The sequence below is a fragment of the Tenrec ecaudatus genome, chromosome 17 (genome assembly GCF_050624435.1).
Source record: "Tenrec ecaudatus isolate mTenEca1 chromosome 17, mTenEca1.hap1, whole genome shotgun sequence".
Taxonomy (NCBI): domain Eukaryota; kingdom Metazoa; phylum Chordata; class Mammalia; order Afrosoricida; family Tenrecidae; genus Tenrec; species Tenrec ecaudatus.
In genome coordinates, this window is record NC_134546.1 from 43,126,972 (window position 1) to 43,151,559 (window position 24,588).

A 24,588-nucleotide genomic window follows, 5' to 3' on the forward strand; every position below is an offset into this window, starting at 1 on the left:
AGAACGTTATTGCTGCTTTGGGTTCCTGAGGCTGTAAAGCGTTATAGGAAGAGAACCCCTCCTCTTTCACCTGCTGAGAGCTGGCGGGTTGGATGCTGACATGGCGGTTAGCAGCATGAAACATAACCAACCCACTATGGACCAGGGTGCCTTCGGACCTAACATGTCTAAGCACATGTTCCAATTAGCCATGCACATTCAAATACGTCATTTTCTGTAGTTCCATCAGATTGGTGAGAAATAAAGGGACTCTGTGGACTGTGTAGCTTGTCTCAGTGTAAATGTAGAACAATGAGTGCGTTTTATGTTTTTTCTCTTTCCCAAACCTTTCCGTACTTTTGGCTGTCCAATGCTGAGAGACAAGGTATCATATCAAAAACCAGCAGCAAGAAATGAAAAGTAATAGAGACAAGCAGATAACAAAATACAGAGTAACCTACTCTGATAAATTAGAGGTCATACTCTGTTATTAAATATACTAACGAGTTCTTTTGTGTTAGCTGTGTAACATTCGTGATAGACTAATGGTTTACCACATGCAAAAATAGACAGGGCCACTGATCGACATCGCTAAAAAGAGAGCATTTTTAAAGGGTGAAATGAAGAGCAGCCTCACATTACCTTACAGGTGGCACCTTGGCATTTTCCCAGATATTAAAATCTTGAGCACTTTCTAAATCAGAATGTCACAACATTTAAGTTTCTCTAACCTAACAAGAATCGAAATACATGTTTTCTAAGGCTTATTTTCATAATTATTGAGTGCTGAAATTAGAGAATTATTTGGCACAACGGGAACTTCTTCCTTTCATATCAACTATGACTTTTTAGTACATTCTGATTCATATTTTGATTGATCTGCAGAAGAAAAATAAGTGCAGTTGTATATGTTGCCTGTGGTGTCCTGTAAATGGTTATCAAATTGTTCTTATTCTTCAGAAGAGGAAAAAGTAAGTCTGGTGACTATGGCATCCTAGCCTAATTCTCATGGACTTCAGTTCATCTGCTTTCCTAGCACGAAACTTCCTTTGGAGGTTCGAAAGCAAGGTGGGCTACAACTATAGGATTATTGCTAACCCCTTCAATTTTAAAGAGGGTAAAGCCTCTTAAATAAAATAACCACTTTCCTCTTTGGAAACAATTCAAATATCACAGTGAACTTAAAATCTCATAATGAGTTTCTCCCAAGACACGTTTGACTTCTACGCCGGCCATTACCTCTTAGAAGAATTCATGTGATCAGAGTCATAAAGAGAAACCCTGCTGGTTGAGACAATGGATTCTGATTCTTAGACTCAACTTCTGGCTTCTTCGTTGACTAGCTGGGTACCATTGGGGAGGGTGTATAATATCCCTGAACTTCAATTTTCTTACCTATAAAATGGATTTTTGTAAACATAAATGAAATTATGTATGCCAATGCCATAGTCCAGAGCCTGGAACATAGTAAAACGAAGTCACACCAACTACTATAGTGTTGATTCAGACTCATGGCAGCTCTTTGTGCATAATTTTTCAGAAGGAAATCATCAGGTCTTTCTTCCAAGGTGCCTCAGCATAAACTTGAACCTCCAACCTGTAGGCTAGCAACCGAGTGCTTAAACATTAACGCCTCACAGGAACTCCCGAGTACATAGTCAGCATCCAGAAAATACTAGCCACTGTGTGTTGGTTGTGTCATGTCTATTATCCGCTATGACACTGCTAATGTTATATATTGAGGAATAGATAGTCAGCACAAAGCCTTGCTCACCCACTTAAGCACTGACGGGCCATTGAGGTAAATGGTGGAAAGAGTGACATTTGATTTTTGTTTTTAACTTGGAGGGATAAAGGGAATTAGCGGCAGTATCAAGTGACTTCCCTGCATCTATAGTGTATTATCAACATCTTTGCGTTTCCTAACAAGCGATGTACCTTTCTCTCAGAGGCATATGCATAGGTACTTGTAAGGCAACAGGAACAACTAAAAGGAGGTCATTAACTGGACAAAGACACACAGAAAGAAAATGTCTGCCCCCTGGGAAAATGGAATTCAGAGGACAGAAATCTGTTCTGTGTCAGCAGCCTTGTGACAAAGCTGCTCCACAAAGGAGAAAGCTTTAGACAGCAGTGAGACAGGGCAGGTTTCAAAATGGGGCTTCAGTGCAGTATGAACACTGTACAGCCGCGTTGTCACCAGGGGTGGTATCAACTAGTGCAGTAGCTCCTGGTATCACCCTCTCCCCATGGACTCCAATTCATGTCAGAGCATACAGAACCCTTTGTAATGGTTTTTAATTCCATTTTAATCATAAAAATATGCACTGAACACAGTTTTGAATTTCATAAATGAATATTCTTAGGTAATAGGAAAACTAACAACACAATTGTGTTAACTCTTCCCACAGTGAATTACAGGGTGAGTTATTATTAGCCACTGAATGGAAACCTCTCTTGACTTCCCTTTTCCTTTCCTTATTATTCCATGCTGTAAAAAATGTTTTGAGATACGTTTATAAGAACTACTTATTACAATATTGAAGCGAAAGCACCAAAAATATTTGACAAAATCAATAACTATGCAAACAAGAGCATCGTTAAGAACAAAGCAAGTGCTTGTAGCACATGCAAATCAAACCAAGTCATTTGAAGCATCCTTGTGAGTGGTCACTTCCGCCCTAACGGGAGTGCATGAAAAGGCTCAAAAAGTACATTTGGCATGAACTTTTAGCCTTGTAGGTACGTGGATGCATGTAAACTGGGTTTAGAAAATATATTTTTGTTTTTATCATTAACTGTAGAGATGAAAAATATATAATATATTTCTGCCGAAAGGTTGCCCAGAAATTTTATAGCTGATCACTTAGTGTCACCCCCTCTGATAGTATCACCCAGTGTGTCCAAAGCCCCTCCTCCCTCCATGGGACCCTCTTCTTCAGAGAAACACACTCCAAATAGAATACTTAGAATCTTCTCTCTGTCCACCCTCCCCACATAATCATTCGACAAAGAAGTGATACCTAAACCACCGACAGAAGCAGAAATTGTGTGGTCATAAAGTAAGGCAGTTATGTTATCTGTGAAAGGAGGTATGCAGAAGGGATGGCATCGAAGACTGCTTCCAATTTTGGAAAAAAACAAGGATTCGGCCACCGTGTTGGAGATGGGGTCTGGGGGTTTTCATGACTAATATACTGTATATACTTGCTGTATATACTTGAGTGTAAACCAACCCGAATATCAGCTGAGGCACCTAATTTTACCACAAAAGCTGCATTAAAAATGTGCTGAAAGGAGATAGAAACCACCCAAATATTCATCAATGGATGGATGGATTGAAAAACTATGGTAGATACATCCAATGGAGTACTATGCATCGCTAAAAAGCAGCGATGAATGCAGGAAGCATATTGCCGCGTGTGAAGAACTGGAGGAAATCATCCTAAGCGAAGTAAGTAAACCAAGCGCAAAAGGAAATGTACAACATGAGTCCGCTGAGGAAAGTTTAAAAAAAAAAAGGCAAAAGGGGCACAGGGTAAAAGCTACTGTATATAAACATTCCTGGGGGTGAGATCCAGGTAGTATGGCAGGGGCCGGACCAAATCCAGGGGTATATATGGTAGCCAACTAAAAAGTTTTTTGGGGGGAGGGGGAGGAAAAAGAAAAAAGGATAGAAATGTGTAGCAGGGGAACAGGGCACTAACCCACCCAAGAGGAGGGTATTATCTGTCTCCACAGGGAAACAGGGACCAGACTTCTATCCAGTGTTCTGGGATGTGAATGCAGGCAGTGTGCCGGCATGGAGAGGGGAGCCAGTGGAGGGGTCTGAGGGCCCGGCCCCAATCCCAGCTACGTGGACAACTTCCCCTCCCCCCAGAAGAATTTATTTTAAAGGACAGCACTGAAGCTGCAGCTTAGGGAGAGGGATATGTCTGATCAAGCACACAGGAAAAAATGAAGGGGGAGGAAGAGAGAGTGGAGCACCCTGGCCCACCAGGCCTGGAGGATGAAATCCCAGTCAATGCACAGAGTGGACCATATGGCTGATCCCACTATGAGACACGATGTCTCTCGCTGACCCATGGCCCTATGGGGGACAACACCAGACACTCAGGGTCAGGATTGGCCCAGTCTGACCCCACCACACCAAGGCAAAACACTAAAGGTGTGGGGCAGAGCAATGGGAGGAACAGAGCAGAGAGGTCCTGAGGAAGTGCCAAGGATAGACTTTGAGGTCAGGGCATGGCAGCCCCTTGGTTTCGACTGGAGGACACTCCTAGAGGTCAACAAACAGACCTTGAACTATTTACAGGTTTTTCTTTTTAAAAACTATTTATTTATTGTTCGTTGGTTTTCTTTGTTGTCGTTGTTGTGTTCTCTTTTGTCACTTTGTCTTGCTATGCCTTGGTTTTTTGTGCATATTATTGTCTCTGCAGGTCTATCTAGATAAGCTAGGCTGGATGAACAGTCTGGAGGAGAAAAAATGGGACCAATGGTTCTGGGGGGGAACATGGGAGTGGGGGAGGTGGGGGCAAGGAGGTGGTGTTGACCAACACAGGGACAAGGGAACAACAAGTGATCCAAAATTAGTAGCAAGGAGGGTGTAGGAGGCCTGGTAGGGATTGATCAAGGGCAATATAACTGAGAGAAATTACTGAAACCCAAATGAAGGCTGAGCAGGATAGTGGGACAAGAAGAAAGTAAAAGGAAATCAAGGAAAGTAAGTAGAAGACAAAGAGCATTTATAGAGGTCTAAATACAGGCATGTACATATGTAAATATATTTATATGGGATGATAGGGAAATAGATCTACGTGCATATATTTATAGGTTTAGTACTAAGGCAGGAGATGGGCATTCGACCTCCACTCAAGTACTCCCTCAATGCAAGAACACTTTGTTCTATTAAATTGGCATTCCATGATGCTCACCTTCCAGACACAGTCACTGAAGACAAATGTGTGCATAAGCAAATGTGGTGAAGAAAGCTGATGGGGGAAATGAGCAGCCGATATTAAGGGTTCAAGTAGAAGGCAAATGTTTTGAGAATAATGATGGCAACAAATGTACATATGTGCTTGACACAATGGATGTATGTATGGATTGTGATAAGAATTGTCCGAGCCCCCAATAAAATGATTTTATAAAAAAGAATTAGAGGAAAGTTGTATGTTTCATTGTTGCTACACTCTACCCTGACTGGCTTGTTACCTCCCCTCGACACTCCTGTAAGGGGGGGTCCTGTTACCTACAGATGGGCTTTGGTTCTCCACTCTGCACTCCCCATCATTTACAATGATAGGATTTTTGTTCTTTGATGCCTGCTACCTGATCCCTTCAATACCACATGATCACACCGGCTTCTCCCATGTGGATTTTGTTGCTTCTGAGCTAGATGGCCGCTTGTTTACCTTCAAGCCTTTAAGAGCCCAAATGCTATATCTTTTGAGAGCCAGGAACCATCAGCTTTCTTCACCAAATTTGCTTATGCACATGTTTGTCTTCATTGATCATATCAGGAAGGTGGGCACCCACTGATATGATTTTTAGTTCTTTGATATCTGATAACTGGTCCCTTCTACACCTAGTGGTCAGACAGGCTGGTGTGCTTCTTCCATGTGGGCTTGGATGCTTCTCAGCTAGAGGGTCGCTTGTTTATCTTCAAGACTTTAAGACTCCAGATGCTGTATCTTTTGATAGCCAGGCACCGTCAGCTTTCTTCATCAAATTTGCTTATGCACACATTTTTCTTCAGCAATCGTGTCAGGAAGGTGTACATCTTGGAATGCCAATTTAATAGAACAAAGTGTTCCTGCTTTGAGTAAGTGCTTGAGTGGAGGCCCAATGTCCATCTGCTGCCTTAATTCTAAGCCTACAAATATATACACATAGATCTGTTTCCCCACGTTCTTTTCTATATATGCTTTCTTCTTGTTCCACTATCATGCTTCAACTTTACAAATATCTTTGAAAGGGAGTTTAATCTTTGGTTTCCTCTGCTCCTTTCTTCCTCTTTTCCTATATATTTTATTTTTTTAAATTATCTCATAGTGCTTTGACAATTTTATGAAGGCTTTCAGTTGTCATCTGTGGAGCTGTTTGTAAGGAAGCCATTACCTTTTCCTGATGTGTTTAATGTTACAAACTTCTCTTCTGTGTTCCTTCAGCTCCAGAGGCATCTCTCACCTGGACATCCTCTGAATTCTTTCTATCCACCCAGCACAACCTGGCACAACCCTGAGAGTCCTTCCAAGAGGAGAAAGGAAGGCAAGGGTAGATTTTAGGAGACTCTACGCGTTATAAAAATCGTTAATCGGCTGGGGGGATGAAGCGTGAAGACGCCTGAAAAGTTGACTGGTTTCTCTCCTCTTCATTTTAAATTCTCACCACCAAGCGTGAGTACATTCAAGAGAGAATCAAAGGATTGCTTGAAATCAATGGCTGCTCTTTGAAAATGCCTTTGGTCCACAATTTTTCTAAGTAAACCTTTTTGTGGGTCTCTTAAACACCAGTGAATGGGAGAATGGTACTTCGAGGGCCATTTCTGCTTCAGAAAACATCTTCATGAGACCTTCTAGCCAATCAAATCTAGCACGGGCAGCTTTACTTGAAAACCTGTTGGTGGCCCAGCTGTAACTCCAAGCCCGTGTGCGCATCACCAGCTAAGTACCACGCATCCTAAAGAACGTGGCAGGGACACATCATCAGCACAGGGCTGTGGGTTTCTCTTCAACAGACGTTGCTTTTGTCTACATGCAAACGCACTTTTGTCTACATGCAACAGACGTTGCTTTTGTCTACATGCAAACATGAAAAGACAACCTACAAGCACATCTAGCCATGAGAGCAGCTGGAACACACCCGAACGTGCCTATGTTTCTCGTTATCTGACACAGCTGTGTGTGAGCTGGTTTACAAGAGGTTAGGCCTGTCCAAGGACACATTAAACTAATCAGGTGGTGTCATTCTGGCCCAATTAACTTTTTATCTAAGATTTCTCCTGAAGTGATTTACATCTGGCTACTTTTGCATTGATTTCAGTGAAAATAAATTTTATTGACATTTTCTGGGCAAACTAAAAAATAAAAACAACAAAACAGTACCATAAACTCAATTCCAACTCATAGCGACCCTGAGTGTTTTTCTGAGAGTGTCAATAGAGGGACATACAGTCTCCTCTCTCTCCTGCACAGTGGCTGATGGATTTGAGTCAAATCTGTGATATTAGCAGTTCAACAGCTAGCCCGCAGAAGCACACGTCACCTTGTGCTTGATTTCAAAGTAGTTTTAAATGATCTGTGACCCCTTCAAATACTTGGAGATGATTAACAACTATTGTGAAGCCTATGTTTCTGGCTTATTCACTATTTTTTAATATCAAGAAGATATGATAGCATTTTTCTGTTAATTGCTAAAATGATCGGGCAATGAGAACTCTTAGATTTCTGTTTATAGGTACTGTAGTAATGTAAAATGCAAGCCCATTTTAATGATCAATTCTTGAGTTAAAAGTGCTTTTTGTGCTTTTCAGGTTTTGCTGCAATTCATAATACACTGTACCGAAATTCTACTCGTTAGCACAGTTCATTTTAAAATGAACATTTTTAAGTGATTTTTCAAAAATTTCTTAAGTTATAACATGATGATACTTAGGAAGCATATGTATAGGAATATATGTTGTTCTATCCTGTATACAAAAGCCCTTTTGCAGAAAGAAGCTCTTAATCTTTCACATTAACAAATGAAATTTTTAGAGAAACATTATGGATGCTATCATTTTATGTACTTTGTGGGCTCCCTGAAGCTTCATTAACACAAATTACTGCAGCACTACTACACATTTAATGCTATGCTTTTAATTCATTTAAAAACTCTCACTCCCCAAAAATTTAAAAAAAACAAAAAACTCCAAAACACTGCACATAAAACACATCCTTGCTTGGTTTGATGATTAAATAACCAGAAATTGTTGGATTACAAAATGACAATGCTTTCTTCAATTTGGTGACTATTGTGCAATCACAAAAGATTTATTGTGCCTATTTCCAAAAATTTAAAACAAATTATATGCCGTAAGGATAAGCCTATATTTATTCACACAAAACTTTTTCTATTTTTAGGAACTGCCTGAGAAATATTTTAAACTAAGCACACAAAAATTTAAAAAGAAAATTAATTTGAAGGACGATAATTAGTTTTGGGGGAGATTATCAAAAGATATTGTGTCTGGGGTCTTAAAGGCTTGAAGGTCAACAAGAGGCCATCTAGCTCAAAAGCAACAAAGCCCACATGGAAGAAGAACACTAGCCTGTGTGAACACAAGGTGTCGAAGGGATCAGGTATCAGGCATCAAAAACAAAAAATCAAATCATTGTAAATGAGGGTGAGTGCAGAGTAGAGACTCAAAGCCCTTCTGTAGGCAACTGGACACCCCCTTACTGAAGGGCTGTGAGGAGGAGATGAGCCAGTCAGGGTGCAGGTTAGCAACGATGAAATGTATAACTTTCATCTAGTTCTTAAATGCTTCTGCCCCCTACTATCAAAATCCAAGTTCTACCTTACAAATCTGGCTAAACCAAAGGATGTACAGTGGTATAGATAGGAACTGGAAACACAGAAAATTCAGGACATATGAATCTTTCAGAACTAGTGTTGAGAGTGGTGATACCTGGAGGGTGGAGGAAATGTGTGGTAAAAGGGGGGAACCGATTACAAGGATCTACATATAACCTCTTCCCTGGGGGATGGACAACAGAAAGGTGGATGACGAGAGACATCAGTGTAAGATATGACAAAATAATAATAATTTATGAATTATGAAGGATTAATGAGGGAGGGGGTACTGGAGAGGGAGAGGGTAAATGAGGAATTTATATTAAGGGCTTAAGTAGAAAACAAATGTTTTGAGAATGGTGATGGCAACAAATGTACAAATGTGCTTGACACAATTGATGAATGTATGGATTGCGGTAAGAATTGTATGAGCCGCCAATAAAAGGATTAAAAAATGCTAACGATGACTGAAAGTAACATCTTTCACATGTTAATCTGGAATGTTTAATACCTACTGAAACTGGCCTGGTGTTTTCTTCCATTTCTTTTCTCTCTTGGCAAGAGAGGAAGCCAATCCCTAATCCAATGGAGAAAGCTGTCCAGCAGTGATGCTATTTTACAATGGGGTGTTGGCCTCTACCGAAAACACCCAGGGTCAAGGAAACCCTACCATATAGACAAGTGGAGCAGGGTGCTAAAGCAAAGACTCTTGAACTTTATAAGATCCTAATCCTGATCTCAGAGGAGCTGGAGTGGTATAGTGGTTGTGAATTGGGCTACTAACTGCAAGGTTGGCAGTTCATAACCCAGCTGTTCCTGGAAAGACAGGGATTTCTACTTCAATGAAGAGCTGTAGTCTCAGAAATGTACATGGTAGTACTACCTTGTCCTATAGGATTGCTAAGTGTTGGCATCAATTCAGTGGTGGTGTTTGGTTTTTTGCTTAATCTAGATCTCATATGTACTAAGAAATTAGACAGCGCTTCAAGATTTGCATCCTTCACGAACACCTTTCTTTGTCAAGCCAGTCTACAATATACTTTGGGATCAAGTAGAAAAATCTTGGCTTTGTCCTTGGCTTTGAACTTGACTTTGACAGTCAAGCCCAGTGTCCTCCCATCTCCACTTCCCATCCACAGTGTAACAGACATAGGGACTATGATAATTTTCCCTAATTTAGTTTGAGACATTCATTCTACCTTCCTCTAACTAATTTTCTCTGCTTTGGGGATTCTTTTAAGTTCTATGACATCATGAAGTATAACTGTGTTTGCTCTCTATACACTGGACCAGGGGTATGACAGGTTTCAAAGGGTCGCAGGGAGGAGACGAGACAGTCAGGGTGCAGTAGAGCACCAATGAAACATACAACTTTCCTCTGGTTCTTTAATGCTTCTTCCCCCCCCACCCTCCTTCCATCATAACCCAATTCTACCTTACAAATCTGGCTAGACCACAGCACATACACTGGTACAGATAAGAGCTGAAAATAGTTCGTGAGTGGGATAGGGAGGAGGGAAATGAGGAGCTGATACCAAGCGCTCAAGCAGAATGAAAATGTTTTGAGAATGATGATAGCAACAAATGTATAAATGTCCTTGACACAATGGATGGATTGTGAAAAAAGTTGTACAAGTCCCCAATAAAATGATTTAAAAAGAAAAGACTGGAAACACAGGGAATCAGAGTAGCTATCCTAGGAGGGGAAGGGGAAGGTGGGGGGAGAAAGGTGGCACCAATCACAATGATCTACCTATAACCCCCTCCCACAAGAGAAAAGTGGGTGAAGGGAGACATCTGTCAGTGTAAGACATGGAAAATAAATTATCAAGGGTTCATGAGGGAGGGAGGGTGGGGGCTAGGGGGAAAATGGGAAGCTGATACCAAGGGCTCAAGCAGAAAGAAAATGTTTTGAAACTGATGATGGCAACAAATGTACAAATGTGCTTGACACAATGTATGGATATATTGATTGTGATGAAAGTTGTAAGAGCCCCCAATAAAATGATTTTTTGAAAAAGAGGAAAAAAGGGAAAAAGAATATATACATATTTTTAAAAAATACTTTTATTGGGGGCCCCTACAGCTCTTATCACAATCCATACATTCCTCCAATGTGTCAAAACTAAAAAACAAAATCACTACCACTGGTTTAATCCGACTGAGTTCACCCTCTCAGATGGGGTGAACGTCCACATGGAGTTTCACAGGCTGACATCCTTCTGAGAGCTTCCTGCCCTACCTTTCCCTTGCAGAGCAGCGGGGGGTTCAAACCGCCGACTTTTTGAGTAGCAGCTGATACATGACCACTGGGCCACCAAGACTCCGTTTTGAATAAATTACTCAATAAATGAATGTCCTTTATCCCCCTAGGCACCTGTGTGTTCCATTTTGATTCATCCTGACACATCCGGACACATCTTTTATAATCTCTTTGCTCTATTATTCTTGTCCAGTCTCGCTCCGGCACCTGGGATTGAAACGTCCGTTTTATCATGCTCTCCTTCCAAGTTCTGATTCCACTACTCACACTCAGTTGCCATGGTGCTGATGGAACGTGACAGAGTAAAAGTTAGACATGGCCTTACTCCCTTCATGAAATTTGACCCAACGAATCTAGGATGAATACTGCACGGGTATAACACAATTGTGGATTGGGTAGGAAAGTTGAGAGTTCAAAAAGGTGTCACCGAAAGAAAAACAAAGAACCCTCACTGCCATCAAGTCGATTCCAACGACCCTGTGCGACCGAGTAGAATGTGCCCTGTCAGTTGCTGAGACGGTGCATGACAGGAAGAAGAAAGCCTTGTCTTCCCCCCATGCCGCCGCTGGCGGCTTCAAACTGCTCATCTTGTGGTCAGCAGCCCTCCATGCAACCCGACACCACCACGTCCTACCCCCAACCCACAGCACTTATTGCTTAAGAAATTCAAGTAATTGGAGACCAGTTGACCGAGTTGTGTCCAGATCTCAGTGCTGTGAAGTGGATTCCCACCCACAGTGATCCCATGGGCCAGAGAGCGGGACAACTGACCTTTCAGCCAACATCCCTGCCCTGCACTATGCAACCAGAGCTCCTTTGTCTTCAGGGGACTCGGCTAATTGTGTCTTAGCATTATGGGCTCAGAAATGAGCTCAAGTTTTAGTGAGACCCCAGCTGAACTTGGCCTAGAAACCTGTGTGAGGACCCTACTGACCTAGGATTATTTTGATACATCCCCAAAAAATATCCTCTTGTAGCTACTACGATTGTTAGGAACTCACTGTTATTGAAGAAAATCGGATGCATAAGGACCCTATATGACAAGTAAAACTACCCTTTTGGGTTTCAGAGTATGTAAATTTTTACAGGAGCCGAAAGCCTCATCTTTCTCCCATGGAGAGCCTGGTGGGTTTGAGCAGCTGACCTTGCAGTGAGCAAACCAATCTGTAACCTATTACACCAATAGGGTTCCTTGAATGGTTGTGAATTAATCAAAAATGCCCATCTGCAGAGTGAGAGGTCCTTTGGGTGGAGGGGAGTGTTCTGTTTTGCAATTTTTAACAACTTTCATTCTTAGGGGAGTGTTCTCCTTACGTAATAAAATGGGTGCAATGTCACCAATACAGGACTGCTATCATTTTTCCTTCTAGTGCCGGTTCAAACTTTATTTCTTTTAATCATGAAATATCTCTCACCTGCTCTCTACTTTGTGTCTCCCCCAGTTCAGAGATTTACATATTTGGCTACATCGTCTCCAAGTTCTCACAGCAGTGTTACTCTGGCAGTGATTGATTTCGTCTCCCCCAAAATTATACTTCAACCTCCTGTAGACCAATGCACGGATTTTTGCATCTTAGCCTTCCACAGCAGGTCCAATCCCCGACGGGGTCCCCGTTGCAAATGCACTCCCCACTCCCGGGTGGAGTTTGGGTGGTTTTCCATAAAGCCTTAAGATGCGGACCTTGATATGTAAAAGAAATGGATAGTCTAACAGCTTGTTGAAGAATGTTAGCCATTTTCTTTTCCATTTTCAGTTGCTTGGCTTTTCTGAATGCTCTCCCTCCTCAGAATGAAATGACCAGTGGAGGAAAGATAGTTTTCAGGCTATTTAAAATTAACAAATCTATTTAAATTTTCAAATAAACCACTCTCTTTTGAACTGATAATAAACACGTGATTTCAGATGCATTAAACATAATTCAGCAAAGGAAGATATTAAACACAATCTCTCTTTACTGCTCTACTAAAAGGAGATCATAAAATCCATGGAAGGATTTGGTGAGCGCAAACAAGATGTTGTTTTTAGGGGCCGTCTACTTGGTTTGGCCTCCTGGTGACCTTACACACAACAGAACAGAGCATGGCTTGGTCCTGCAGCATCTTCACAACTGTTATGTCTGAGCCCATTGCTGCAGACATTGTGTGGATCCATCTCATTGAGAGTCTCCCCTGACCGCCTACTCTCCCCAGCATAATGTCCATTTCCATTGGCCCTCATGAGAATGTGTCAAAAGAATGTGAGATGAAGTCTTGCCATTTCTCCCTTCAAAGGAGCATTCTGGCTGTATTACTGCCAAGCTATATTTGCTTGTTCTCCTGCCAATCCACAGTGATTGCTTTAGATAATATCCTTTTTGTTTGTTTCTCCTTTACCCAGAAAATGCACCATCATTTCTGTCATCTCCCATATGCAGCAATAAAAATAATAAATGAGAGAACTGAAAATTCTACTACTTGGCCGTATAAAATATGTGCCCGCAAAGGTGACCCTGGAAAATTATTATAGTGTATTATCAATTAGTTGACACTATCTAGAAAAAATGAAGCTAAATGTTCTTATAATCCATCTAGTTTCATATCTCATAAATCGAGCTAAAATGTGTCATTGGAAATGCATAGGGTAATATCTAGACAGTCTTGTGCTAGATACATTCTTTTTAAGATTCTCAATGGACTTTTTAATGATTCAAGCCACTAGGATAGATAATATGCCCAAGATGACAAATTACTTCAATAATACTTCACATGAGGAAAGTTACTCTCAAATTTCCAATGGGCAGGAGGTGGGGGTGGAGAGCCTCCAGCTGCTCTTTAAGGCAGACTCAAATTTACACGGCTGAAAACAAAACAGAATTTTAAATATTTATGATTAAAGTCTTTTTTTTGAGAAATGTTCAACCCATGAGGCTAAATTAGACCCAAAACATCCGTCATCATAATTTCAATTGTAATATCTGATATATTTAAAAGCTCCATATTGCAACGGTTTTTAATTATTTGGGACATTCTATCTTAATTAAGAAACAAAATATAAGCTTAGATAACACCATTGGATTGTTAGAAGATTTAGTTCTAACTTCCTTAGGAATTAATATACTTTTGTGATAACAAAGGATAATGTCAGTATAAAATTTTATAACAAATACTCTGGTTCACTAGTCCCCCCAAAACATGACATTTGTTTGTTTTAGTTTTTTTTAGAATAATATTCCAATGCACCGAATTGAGTACAAATTTAGATGAATTATAATTTTGCAATAATTTTAACTCAGAGAAAAGATGCAAAAAAAAGTGCTTCCATATAACTGTTACTTAGAGACGCCCTATTATTAACATCTTTAATAACCAGCCCTAAATGGGTGGTGGTTATGTGTTGGGCTGCTAACTGCAAGAGCAGCATTCAAAACCACCAACCACCCAAGGGTGAAAGATGCGGCTTTGTGTCCTTGTAGAGTTACCTTCTCAGTAACGCACAGGGGCAGTTCTGCCCTGTCTTTGCAGGGTTGCTGAGTTGGAATTGACTTGGAGGAGGGTTTTCCTTTGTCTTTTCTAAAACCCAAGATTCCACATGCTCTCAAATTGTCATCTCTCCTTAGTACCCTCGGATCTGTCTTCATTTGGCATTGAAACTTTTTGAAGAGTGTTTTTCTAGCTGGTAGGTGCCATCAAGTCGACTCTGATTCAGAGACTGCATGTCCAAGAGAATGAAACAACACCCTCATAATTGTTCTTCAACTTGAGCCCTTGGTTGCAGCCATTGTGTTAATCCATCTCCTTGAGGGCCTTCCTCTGTTTTTTTGTTTTGTTTTGTTTTTGCTGTCCCTCCACATTACCAAGCATGATGTCCTCCAGGGACTAGTCTCTCCTGCTAGCATGTCCAAAATATGCTAGCTGAAGCCACGCCATCCATGCCTCTAAGGAGCATTCTGGCTGTTTGTTCTCTTGGCAGCTCGTGGTACTTTAAATATTCTTCTCCAACACCATCGTTCAAATAACTTGGTTTTCCTTCAGTCTTTCTTAGTCAATGTCCAACTTTCGCGTGCATGTGAGGCAACTGAAAACACCGTGGCTTGGGCAGGTGTACCTTAGTCGTCAACGTAACATCTTTAAAGAGGTCTTATAGTGGTGCCACACAGTGGTAATGAGTTGGGCTGCTTAACTTCAAAGCCAGGAAGTTGAACCCACCAAGATAAAGATGAGGTTCTATTCCTTTGAAGAGTTTCAGTCCTGCAGATGCTCAGGGCCAGTTCTAAACTGTCCTCTCGGGTCTCCAGGAGTTGGAATCGATTCAATGGCTATGGGTTTGTTTTTCTTTTAAGAATACTGACCAGTTATTTCCAAGAAAGCATTCAAATTATGTTTGTCATGATTAGATCAAGGTTAAATGTTTTCGGCAAACATATTACAGAAATTGTGTAGCCATCTTAATGCCTCTAAGCATGAAGTACTGGTCATGTTAAACTTGAGCATTGGATAAGATGATTATCTGCAGAATTTCCCACAGAGACTTGAACATCTTTACGGGGGAGATGGAGAAGGGTCAAAGGAAATAGTACAAAGAGCTCATAGCTGGTATTCAAAGGGGAGAGAGAGAGAGAGAGAGAATGTATGTAGAATTTTTACAATTATTTAATCATATACTAAAATACTTAATTGTTCTCTTTATTTGTTTTCAAATGTTTAAATATAAATGGAGCACTTTTATAAGAATTTCTTGAGAAATGAAGGGTCAGAATGTGGAACACTTTAGGATCAGACTCTATCTCTTGATGTGGGAACATGGCTTCTCTGCCCTTCAACTTGGGAAATCATAGATGATATGACATTCGTGGAATTAATAACTTGCTAACTTGATTCAGAGAGCTCAGGAAAATGATGACCTATACTTAAACAGAAAGGATACAAATGAGCAGATGTTTCAGGCCAAATCTGGGAGAGGTCCCAGTAGGAGAATTCCATTGTCTCTAGGGAAATTCTGCACCCTACCAATGCATGGGGGTTCTCCTCAATCCCAGATCTCCAAGGAACAGAGTTCCTTCGTTATGAATATGCAGGACCCATTTCCATCCAGACAATTCCAGCCCATGGCAACTCTGCAGGACAAAGTAGAACTTCCCCATGAACCCCGATACTATAAGCATTATAACTACTGAGCCACCAAGACACCTTAATATGCGTGCCTGGGGCCTACATGCACAATTATAACTGATGCAATCACCAGACCTGGGGTTAGTATAGCCTCCTCTTGCTTGGCTACTTTAGAAAAACAAAGAGCACCCTTTATACTCAGCATATTTATAAAACCCAAAGGCAAAAAAACCAAGTCCAGTTCAATGCCCCACAGTGAGAAATAGTATTTAAAAATTCATTCATTTTTTATGATAAAAGTGGCTGTATTCTGAAAACAGAAAGAAGTGCCCTGCTAGTGTTGATCTAAGATATTAGAATTGTCTGCCTTACAATATTTTAGTTCCCTGGGCATACCCAGAAGGAGCCTGGGTAACATAGTGGATAACATGTTGGGCTGGTGACCAGAAGGTCAGCAGTTCAAAACCACTAGCAGCTCAAGGGAGAAAGATAAGGCTTTCATTGATAGGTCCCTCAGTGCTAGACTCCCTAGAATGGATCATGGAAACCATTTCCATAAATATGTTGAAAATGATACCAAAATAAAGGCAACTAACCACTAGACAATATACATTAAACGTCTGAGGGTATGTAATTTTCCTCATATGTCTTTGAATATAATATCCTGCCTGCTGGCATAGTGGTTACGAATTGGGCTGCTAACTGAAAGGTTAGTCATCCGAATTCACAACCTGCTCCCAGGAGGAAGTAGAGGCTTTCTACTCCTGTTAAGAGTTACATTCGCGTAAACCCGAAGGAGAAGTTCTAAACTGACCTCTAGGATCTCTATGAGTCAGAAATTACTCGATGACATTGAGTTTTCTTTTGGAAAGTAGAATATGAGGTGGATGTATTTAATATCCTTCTCAATAAAAAGTTCGTTAAATTTAATCATTGTAAAAAGCTCCGACACCCAAAGAACTGACCTGTATGGAGTAAAGGTAACAAAGGAAAATTAGAGTTCTAGCAACTAGTTTCTAAGACAGTCATGATGCTTGAGTTCTCAACTTCTTAGCATATATAAGATTTACTCTTTATATTTTGAATTAGTAAATTTTTAATCAAGTCTAAGCTGCATATGAATACATTTAAATAAATATTATCACTCCACATGTATATCTTGGCAAAATATACTAACACAAGAAAACATTTTAACAAAAAAAATCAAATGAGGAAATTGGACTTATTTATTGTGTCTCAAACTTTGATAATTATGCTTCTTATTGGACTCTACTCAAAACTGGTCATTAATTTAAGAGTAGGTCAATATTTTAAAATTATGGTTACAGGCTCTGTAAGAGAGTTAAATAGTTTACACTCCCAAACTTGCCACGCCCTCTCCAGCATTTGTTGTTTTCTGGTTTGTGCGTTACCTCACAACAGTTCCTGTGTAAGGTAATAGCTCATCATGTTTTGATTTTCACCTTGTGGATGGCTAGCAATCATGAGCATTTAAGAATATTATTTTATTGCATCTGTTATTATTTTTTAACACTAGTAAGGTAGTTGTGTGTATGTGTGCCAGTGTAGATAGGAAAGAGTAGCACCCTATATTGCGAACTAAGTAGTTTGACCAGTTCTGGAAAACATATACCTTGGTGTATTGAAAAATACTTCTAATGATTCCACTCATTTATGTTTCCTTCTTCCAGTCAGTGTAAAAGGGTGAAAGTGGGAGAGCAAAATCCTCAAATGCAGTATTAACTCTATTGTTACCCAGTTTAGTGACCTCTCCAATGGTCCATTCTATTGTTTAAAAAGTAAAAGTACTGGAAGAGAAGGTATCCCATTGTTCCTCCCATCTTTCTAATGCTATATGATCATGAATGAGATGTTTATTTTCCAGCTACCTTACATATAACATAAATATTAAAGGTCAAGAATAGAAGAAATTAAAAATGTCATTAAAAAGGAAAACATCAAACCAGCCAACAATTCCATACAAAAATTAAAAAGTCCCTCATAATAGAATGGCTCATAAGACAATCTGTAAATTATTAATAATTTGAACAGTAAAAATAAGGTATTTAGTTAACCTGGACTAAATATATAGAATTTAGAGGGCAATCAACAATATGGCCTTCCTAAACTCTGAAACATTTTCCATCATTTACTGAAGGAATCAAAGGTACGATTTATAACATCAGTAAGATCTTCCAGTTAAAATATCTGGTCATGCAGAAAGTAGTTAAGTCACTTCCACAGAGTCTTTCCTTGGACTTTTCCCCCCCCATTTTTCTATAACCTTCCCATTCCCAAAGGATCTATTTCATTACATCACCCCAAACTGCTTTTTCCTCTATATGTAGCAATTACACAAGAAAAAACGATTCAAATTAAAAACAAATGCACCACCATCAAGTCAACAGTAACTCACAGTGACCCTGGAGGACAGGGTAGAACTGTCCCCGTGAGCATCTGAGACTATAACTCTTTATTGGAGGAGAAAGCTCTGTTTTTCTAACTTTGTCCTGGCTAGTGGCTGGTGGTTTCGAGTCGCTGACCTTGCAGATTGCAGTCCCATGGTGCACCACCAGCCACCAGGGCTCCTAGCAATGCAATATTTACTACTAATTTTGACAATTGGAACTTTAACAACAGTAGGCTTTCTGAGTCATCTTGGTCTTCCAATGGACTGAAATCTTAGAAAGGAAGAAGCATAGCTTTAATTTCTCTACTTGTTTCTCTTTATGCATTTCCAGTTGACAATGCCCCTATGGAGTCTGGTGACATTGAGGCATTAAAACAATAGAAAGTGGTCATTGAATTCTTAGGATCAAGGTGTCTTTTTGTTTGTTTGTTTGTTTGTTTTTAAAGTGGTTATCTGGAGGCCATAGAGGTCCTAAGAATTAGTGATCACCTTTTATTCAGTTGTTCGCCTACAATGTATTATTCTGCATTTGAATTTTCATTTCCTACACTCCATTAAAGTCCTTTTCTTTTGATATCTGAAATGTTGAATGGGTTTATAGATATCTTCTCTATCTCTTGTCAGTCCCTGGGAATCCACTTCAATGACTGCAAGTCATCCTCCCCAAAACACCACGCCCTTTGAGATGCAAACCGAGTTGCTAGGTTCTCATCTTCTCACTAGGCACTACCCCCAGTATAGCCTCTTCCTCCTAGGCACCTGGCTTCCTTTTCCGGAGCATCTTATTGAGAATTTAGCTAATGTGAGATGATGACTTTTGTTTTCTCACACATTCTATTTCTAATCTTGACTTTTCTAAAACATTCTTCTGCGGCCAGACTGTATGCCTCAGAAGTTCCTTTTATTTAGCATGCATGCTTTTCTTATTTTTTGATTTGGTAACTTCACTTATTTGAAATAAAACGACTATCAGACCTTACATAGATCATTAGAAACATAGTTTGGCACTCTCTAGTAGCAAATGAACTTGTTATCCTCCCAGGTACCAGGTTCACCTGTAACCATCTTTAGGCACCGAAAGAGAAAGTGTGTGAGGCTAGTATGAGAAAAGAAGGTCTATTTTTGTTGGGAGAGAAAATTTTGCCACATAACTATAATAAGTAGCAACCAATCAGTGCTTAACGATGCATTGTATCATAGAGTTTAACTGATAAGAGCTAAGAAAAGACTTCCCACTTCAAATTCTTTTCAACGTATTGTATTTCTGTAATTTGCTCAAGGCACCTATAGTAATGAAAACTGAGACAATTATTGAGAAATTTCAATATTTATTCTAAATTATGGATTGTTGAGTTATAGGAATATTTCATATATAGGAAAAGAACATAAACGTCACCTCTACTAATTAGTTTCTCCATGAAAGCCTTCCAGATAATTACCGGTAATACCGGTGGTGGGAGCTTTAGGTGCATTTCATTAAAGGTATAGTGTCACTACCAGATGAATTGGTTTATATAAAAGCAATTACCACAAAACCCTATAATGGAAGGTTAAGTGCTACACTTAATTACTAATTTGAGCCCTTCTTACTTATCTTTTGCCGTGCCTGCTCTTTTAAAGGAACCAAATATCGTCTGTTGGTTCCTGCTTCTCAGAATATTGGACTAGAGGGTAAAAGCATTAGTCCAGCTGCTTTTATAATGAGTCACCAAAAAGTAAAAATAAATGACCATAAACCCATACGCATGTGGGCTGTGCTAGGCTTGCTATTGAATCCACATTCACCCTGACTTTGTTCTAACCACCTCCATCTCAGCAACACGTAGTCTGAAATTTATATTCAGCCTTTTTGGTCCTGTCGTAGATGAAGCTCTGAGAGAAATGGTACTTGAAATTTTCATGACTTATTTCCTACTTGAGCATCATGCTGAAATGCATACAGATTGGATGATTAATAAAATATTTGATGACAACAATGGTGGCTCCCTTGAGTTCTTTACATATTGATCATTACCTTTCTATATGGATGTCTCAAAATGCTTCACCTGTGCTCTAATATTCTTGAGGGCAGGCTCACTGTTTTACCCTTGCTTGTATCCTTCAGGAAATTAGCAATTCTACTTGTTCTTGATTTATTAATACAATCTAAAACATTTCTTGGGGAAATGGGCACTTAATAAAATCCTTGTCTAATGCAATATCACATCTGAAATCTAAAGATCTATCATATCTAAAATAGCTATTTATAAAGATTTACTTGTTACTTACAATGACATTGCAAGCTTCTTATTTTTAAATATATTTTGCGTTATGTATCTTATTCTGGAACTCTTTCCACTTAATTATTAACTAAAACTTACCATATATTAAATAAGTACTAGTCAAGAAAAATATATAACTATATTTTAAATTTTAATTTATGAATATTCTCTCAATGTCAGTTAACAGTATTTAACGTATATACTCAAGTATAATCTGACCCGAATGTCGGCCGAGGCACCTAAATTTACCACAAAAACCGCATAAAAATGTGCTGAAAACCTCGGCATATACACAAGTATACAGAACATTAGATATTACCATGTCAAGAGAAGACAAGACAATGTCTGTTTTTATAAGCTATACCTAGTATGTGATATCTAGCCTGTGCACAATGAACAGATTGGGAAAATGGATAAGCTCTTGTTAAAATGGTCTTATACATAACTCTTTAAAAGGTATTAGGGAATATTTACCAAGATGCATTGGTGCAGTTGGGTAGTTTCTGATGATCTATGCTTGGGAAATAATATACTATATTTCCCTTTTAATGATACTCTAAGCATTATAATTAAGTCAAAGGGCAGCTATATTTAACTTGGTATAGTTCAGATTTTTCCAAACTAATTAAGCATAGCATGCTACCCTCTCTAGATTACCATTAATATCCCCTAGGAAATAGTTCTTAAAGATACCAGATTTAAAATGGCTAAGGGAGAGAAAAATAATTAAAATAAATAGAAAAAAGAATGTTGAAATAAAGTTAGGCATCCAGAAATAACTGCCACACAGTAATATTACTAGAATTTATCATTTTACATGCCTTGGTCTACGCTTCACAGAGGCCAACATGCCAGGACAAAGGCCAGTCCTCCCTGTTCGATGTGTTGCACAGCAAACAGTAAAATGATTCGTTTCGGCAAATACATACTGATTAGTCCATATTTTAGGAAATTTATCAATGTACTTTTCTGTGTTTCCACTGAGGTTATGGTTATAATAAAACATATTTCCAGTAGAATTTCAGTGAATGCAATAAGTTATTAATAGTGGCTATATAATAATATTATATTGTATCCATGTATTATGCTATGTTCTTTCCATTTTTTTATTCTACTTCTTAACAGAATGTGTATGTTCTCAAAATTGCAATTTAAGGTGGTCATAAATCTCAGGACACAGAGTTAGCAAATATGCACAGAGTACCTCCTATTGGCCTGTATTATATTAGGCACTGGACATATTGTCAATTTGCTTGCTTCTGAATTTTGTTTCCAGCAATTTAAAAAATCTTTTTGCTCATTTAATTCCACAAATATTTGTAGAGCATCAGGACTGTAGCAAAGAGTGACCTGGGTTTTGAGGAGGTAGTGTTTAGAAATCAGAATGGGCCCCAAAGGGAATCACAGCCATGTGATTGCCTAACTTGTGAAGCAGTACTGTGGAAATGGAGTGCTTCCTTAAGAAATCAAATTAGTTCATCCAAAGAATGAAAGAGAATTCTCACAGAGGAGTTTATATATCATCAGAATCATCTTTACTATATAAAATGAACGACAATTTTTGTACTTGTTCTTTATGTTACAAAGACACTGTCTTAAGAACACTCTGGTGTCTTAAAAGGTGCAGAGAACACAGTAATTTTTAGCAACAAATTCAGAAATAAAATATCGACAATAGCTTTATATTTCAAATTTATATTTAACGTAAGCATTAAATCGCTTTTTAATTGGGAATCTGCAACTACAGAGAACAGTGGCTGATACTTCTTTCATTGAAACCATGCAACAACGACCAAGCTCGCCAGCAAAAGATATTTTATCACGCAGTGACTTAATCTGCAGTTACAAAGACTTGAAATTAGTTCATCTTAGTGTCACGGAGCCCATATAAAAGTCCACGGTGCTATGACTTTGACAAAACACTCCATTTAATCCACAGACATATCCTTGCAACTGCAAACTGATAGAACATTAGTCCCTTTACTGTGTCTCTCCTTGCCCCAAGACCCTCTTGCACATTTCAGTTGTTTTAGCTGCGTATCACAAACAAAATCCCATTTTCTCCCTGAAAATGCTTTACAAGATTCCCTCCCTTCATTTGAAATTTTAAGATGGCTACTTTTGACAAAGCCTTTCCGTTGTTGAAATGCAAGGATCCAGTAAAAAGAGCATTGACGTGTTGTACCTTTTATGTGTGCATTTTGAGGCTTGCACTTTTTGATGGCCTGGATTTTGCAAGCGATAGCTTGTGCCTCCAAGTTCTCCTATAAGATACCAATTACACACTGCAGCAAGAACAATTAGGACAGCATCACAGTCATAGGATTCGAAAGTCCAATCTATACTTGATGGTTCCTCAGAAAAACAATTTGGTGAAACGAACGCAAAACAGTGCTTTCTTTTCCATACAATCTTCCCCGGATACACATGCACCGGCTTACCTGCAGGGTAGCGCTCGATCACAGGCCAGCTGTCCACCTGTAAGGTGGCATTGCCGCCACTCCGCGTGAAACGCACTACATGGTACTTCCCATCGTTTATGATTGCATTGGACTCTTCAATGGCGATGTCATCTGTCCCAACATTAAATTTAACTCCAATTTTCCCTTGGTGCTGGAAGGCAGAAGGGGGAAAAATGGGAGATGAAGTACAGAGAACATCTAAATCAACATTTAATAAGAACGATGCATAGGGCTCAGCACCAGTGACTTGCCTCCCATTTTACTTCTGAAGGACTGTCTGTATTAGAAGCAAGCTTCTCAACATTTAGGGAAATCTCCGTGGTCTCTTTCATGGATAAGTGATATTCTGAAAGATGCCTTTCAAGGGAATTGAGCCACCTTTTCTCCAGAGGTGGCCCCAGGGAAGGTACACAACTACCCGCACGAAAAAAACTTCTTTCCATGTTCTTTCACATGGCTCCTTTAATCCACTCTTTCGATCTCACAGGAAAAAGAGCTGTAAAGTCTCCCTGTTAATATTGTTGCAATCTGAGCAAAGAAGTCTGTTTAGAGTCGACTGATCAATGCTTACTACACATGGCGTCATTAGAGAGGGTGTGAGCCCACATCAGTTAATGAGAGCACTTCTTTGGTCACAAGTCACAAAACCATCAAATGCCAAGAGACTAAAACTTACCCAGTTCCTTCATTTTACAGATGATGAAACTGTGAGACAAGGAAATGCAATGATTTGATCAAGGGTATATAACTTCCTAGGGATGCTATAAGCGATGTCAGCATCCTCACTTTCAGTTTAGGTCAAAGCTAAGAATAAGCTCAGGTGTCCATATCTAAAAGTGACCCACCTCTTTGAGTTGGGCTGGGCAGTGTGGTAAATCATCCTAAGGGCAATGCTGCTGTTGATAACTTCAGAATCAGGCAGCAAAGGGAAGCACGTGTATAAGTCCTCTGGCTCTGAGAAGCATTCACACACAGCCGAGCTGTCAACTCTACCTTGAGCTCAGTGGCTGTGAAGGCGTGTGGATGGGCCCTTCTTCAGGAGCTCAGAGGGCTAGCACTGCAGGCTCTCGTCAGAAGACATAACCCGAACTGTCTGCTGCGGCTCACCTTGCAGCAAACCTCCGTCGGGAGGAATGCCTGGAGGAAGCAGGGGCTTAAAGGCTAGACCATCTATCCACACACACAATTCCAGAAACCTGAAGGTTTGGACCACCGTCACGCGAGCTCTTGCTGGATTCTCACAACGGAATTAGACGGCAAGTTCAATGGAAAGTTCTTATGTAAAACCGCACAATTAAAAGGCAGGGTTGGAGTATGTTACTTACTATGCTGATAAATGTCAGTATAGGAGACACCCCAAAGAGATTTTTTGTTTGTTTCTTTCCCATGGTCTTGATTCTTTTTTTTTTTTTCACATTTTATTAGGGGCTCATACAACTCGTATCACAATTCACACATATACATACATCAATCGTATAAAGCACATCCGTACATTCTTTGCCCTAATCATTTTCAAAGCATTTGCTCTCCACTTAAGCCCTTTGTATCAGGTCCTCTTTTTTCCCCCTC

The 24,588-nt window shown here is 39.6% G+C and overlaps 1 protein-coding gene across 22 annotated transcripts in view; it reads right to left on the reverse strand.

Moving 5' to 3' along the window:
* The window catches only part of NRXN1 (neurexin 1), a 1,245,618-nt gene that overhangs the window by 160,363 nt on the left and 1,060,667 nt on the right, over window positions 1-24,588 (reverse strand). For all 22 annotated transcript variants that reach the window (XM_075535230.1, XM_075535229.1, XM_075535227.1 and 19 more), the window contains one exon: window positions 22,999-23,170. In XM_075535230.1, coding sequence (XP_075391345.1) covers window positions 22,999-23,170 — 172 coding nt within the window. The remainder of the gene's footprint in view (window positions 1-22,998; window positions 23,171-24,588) is intronic.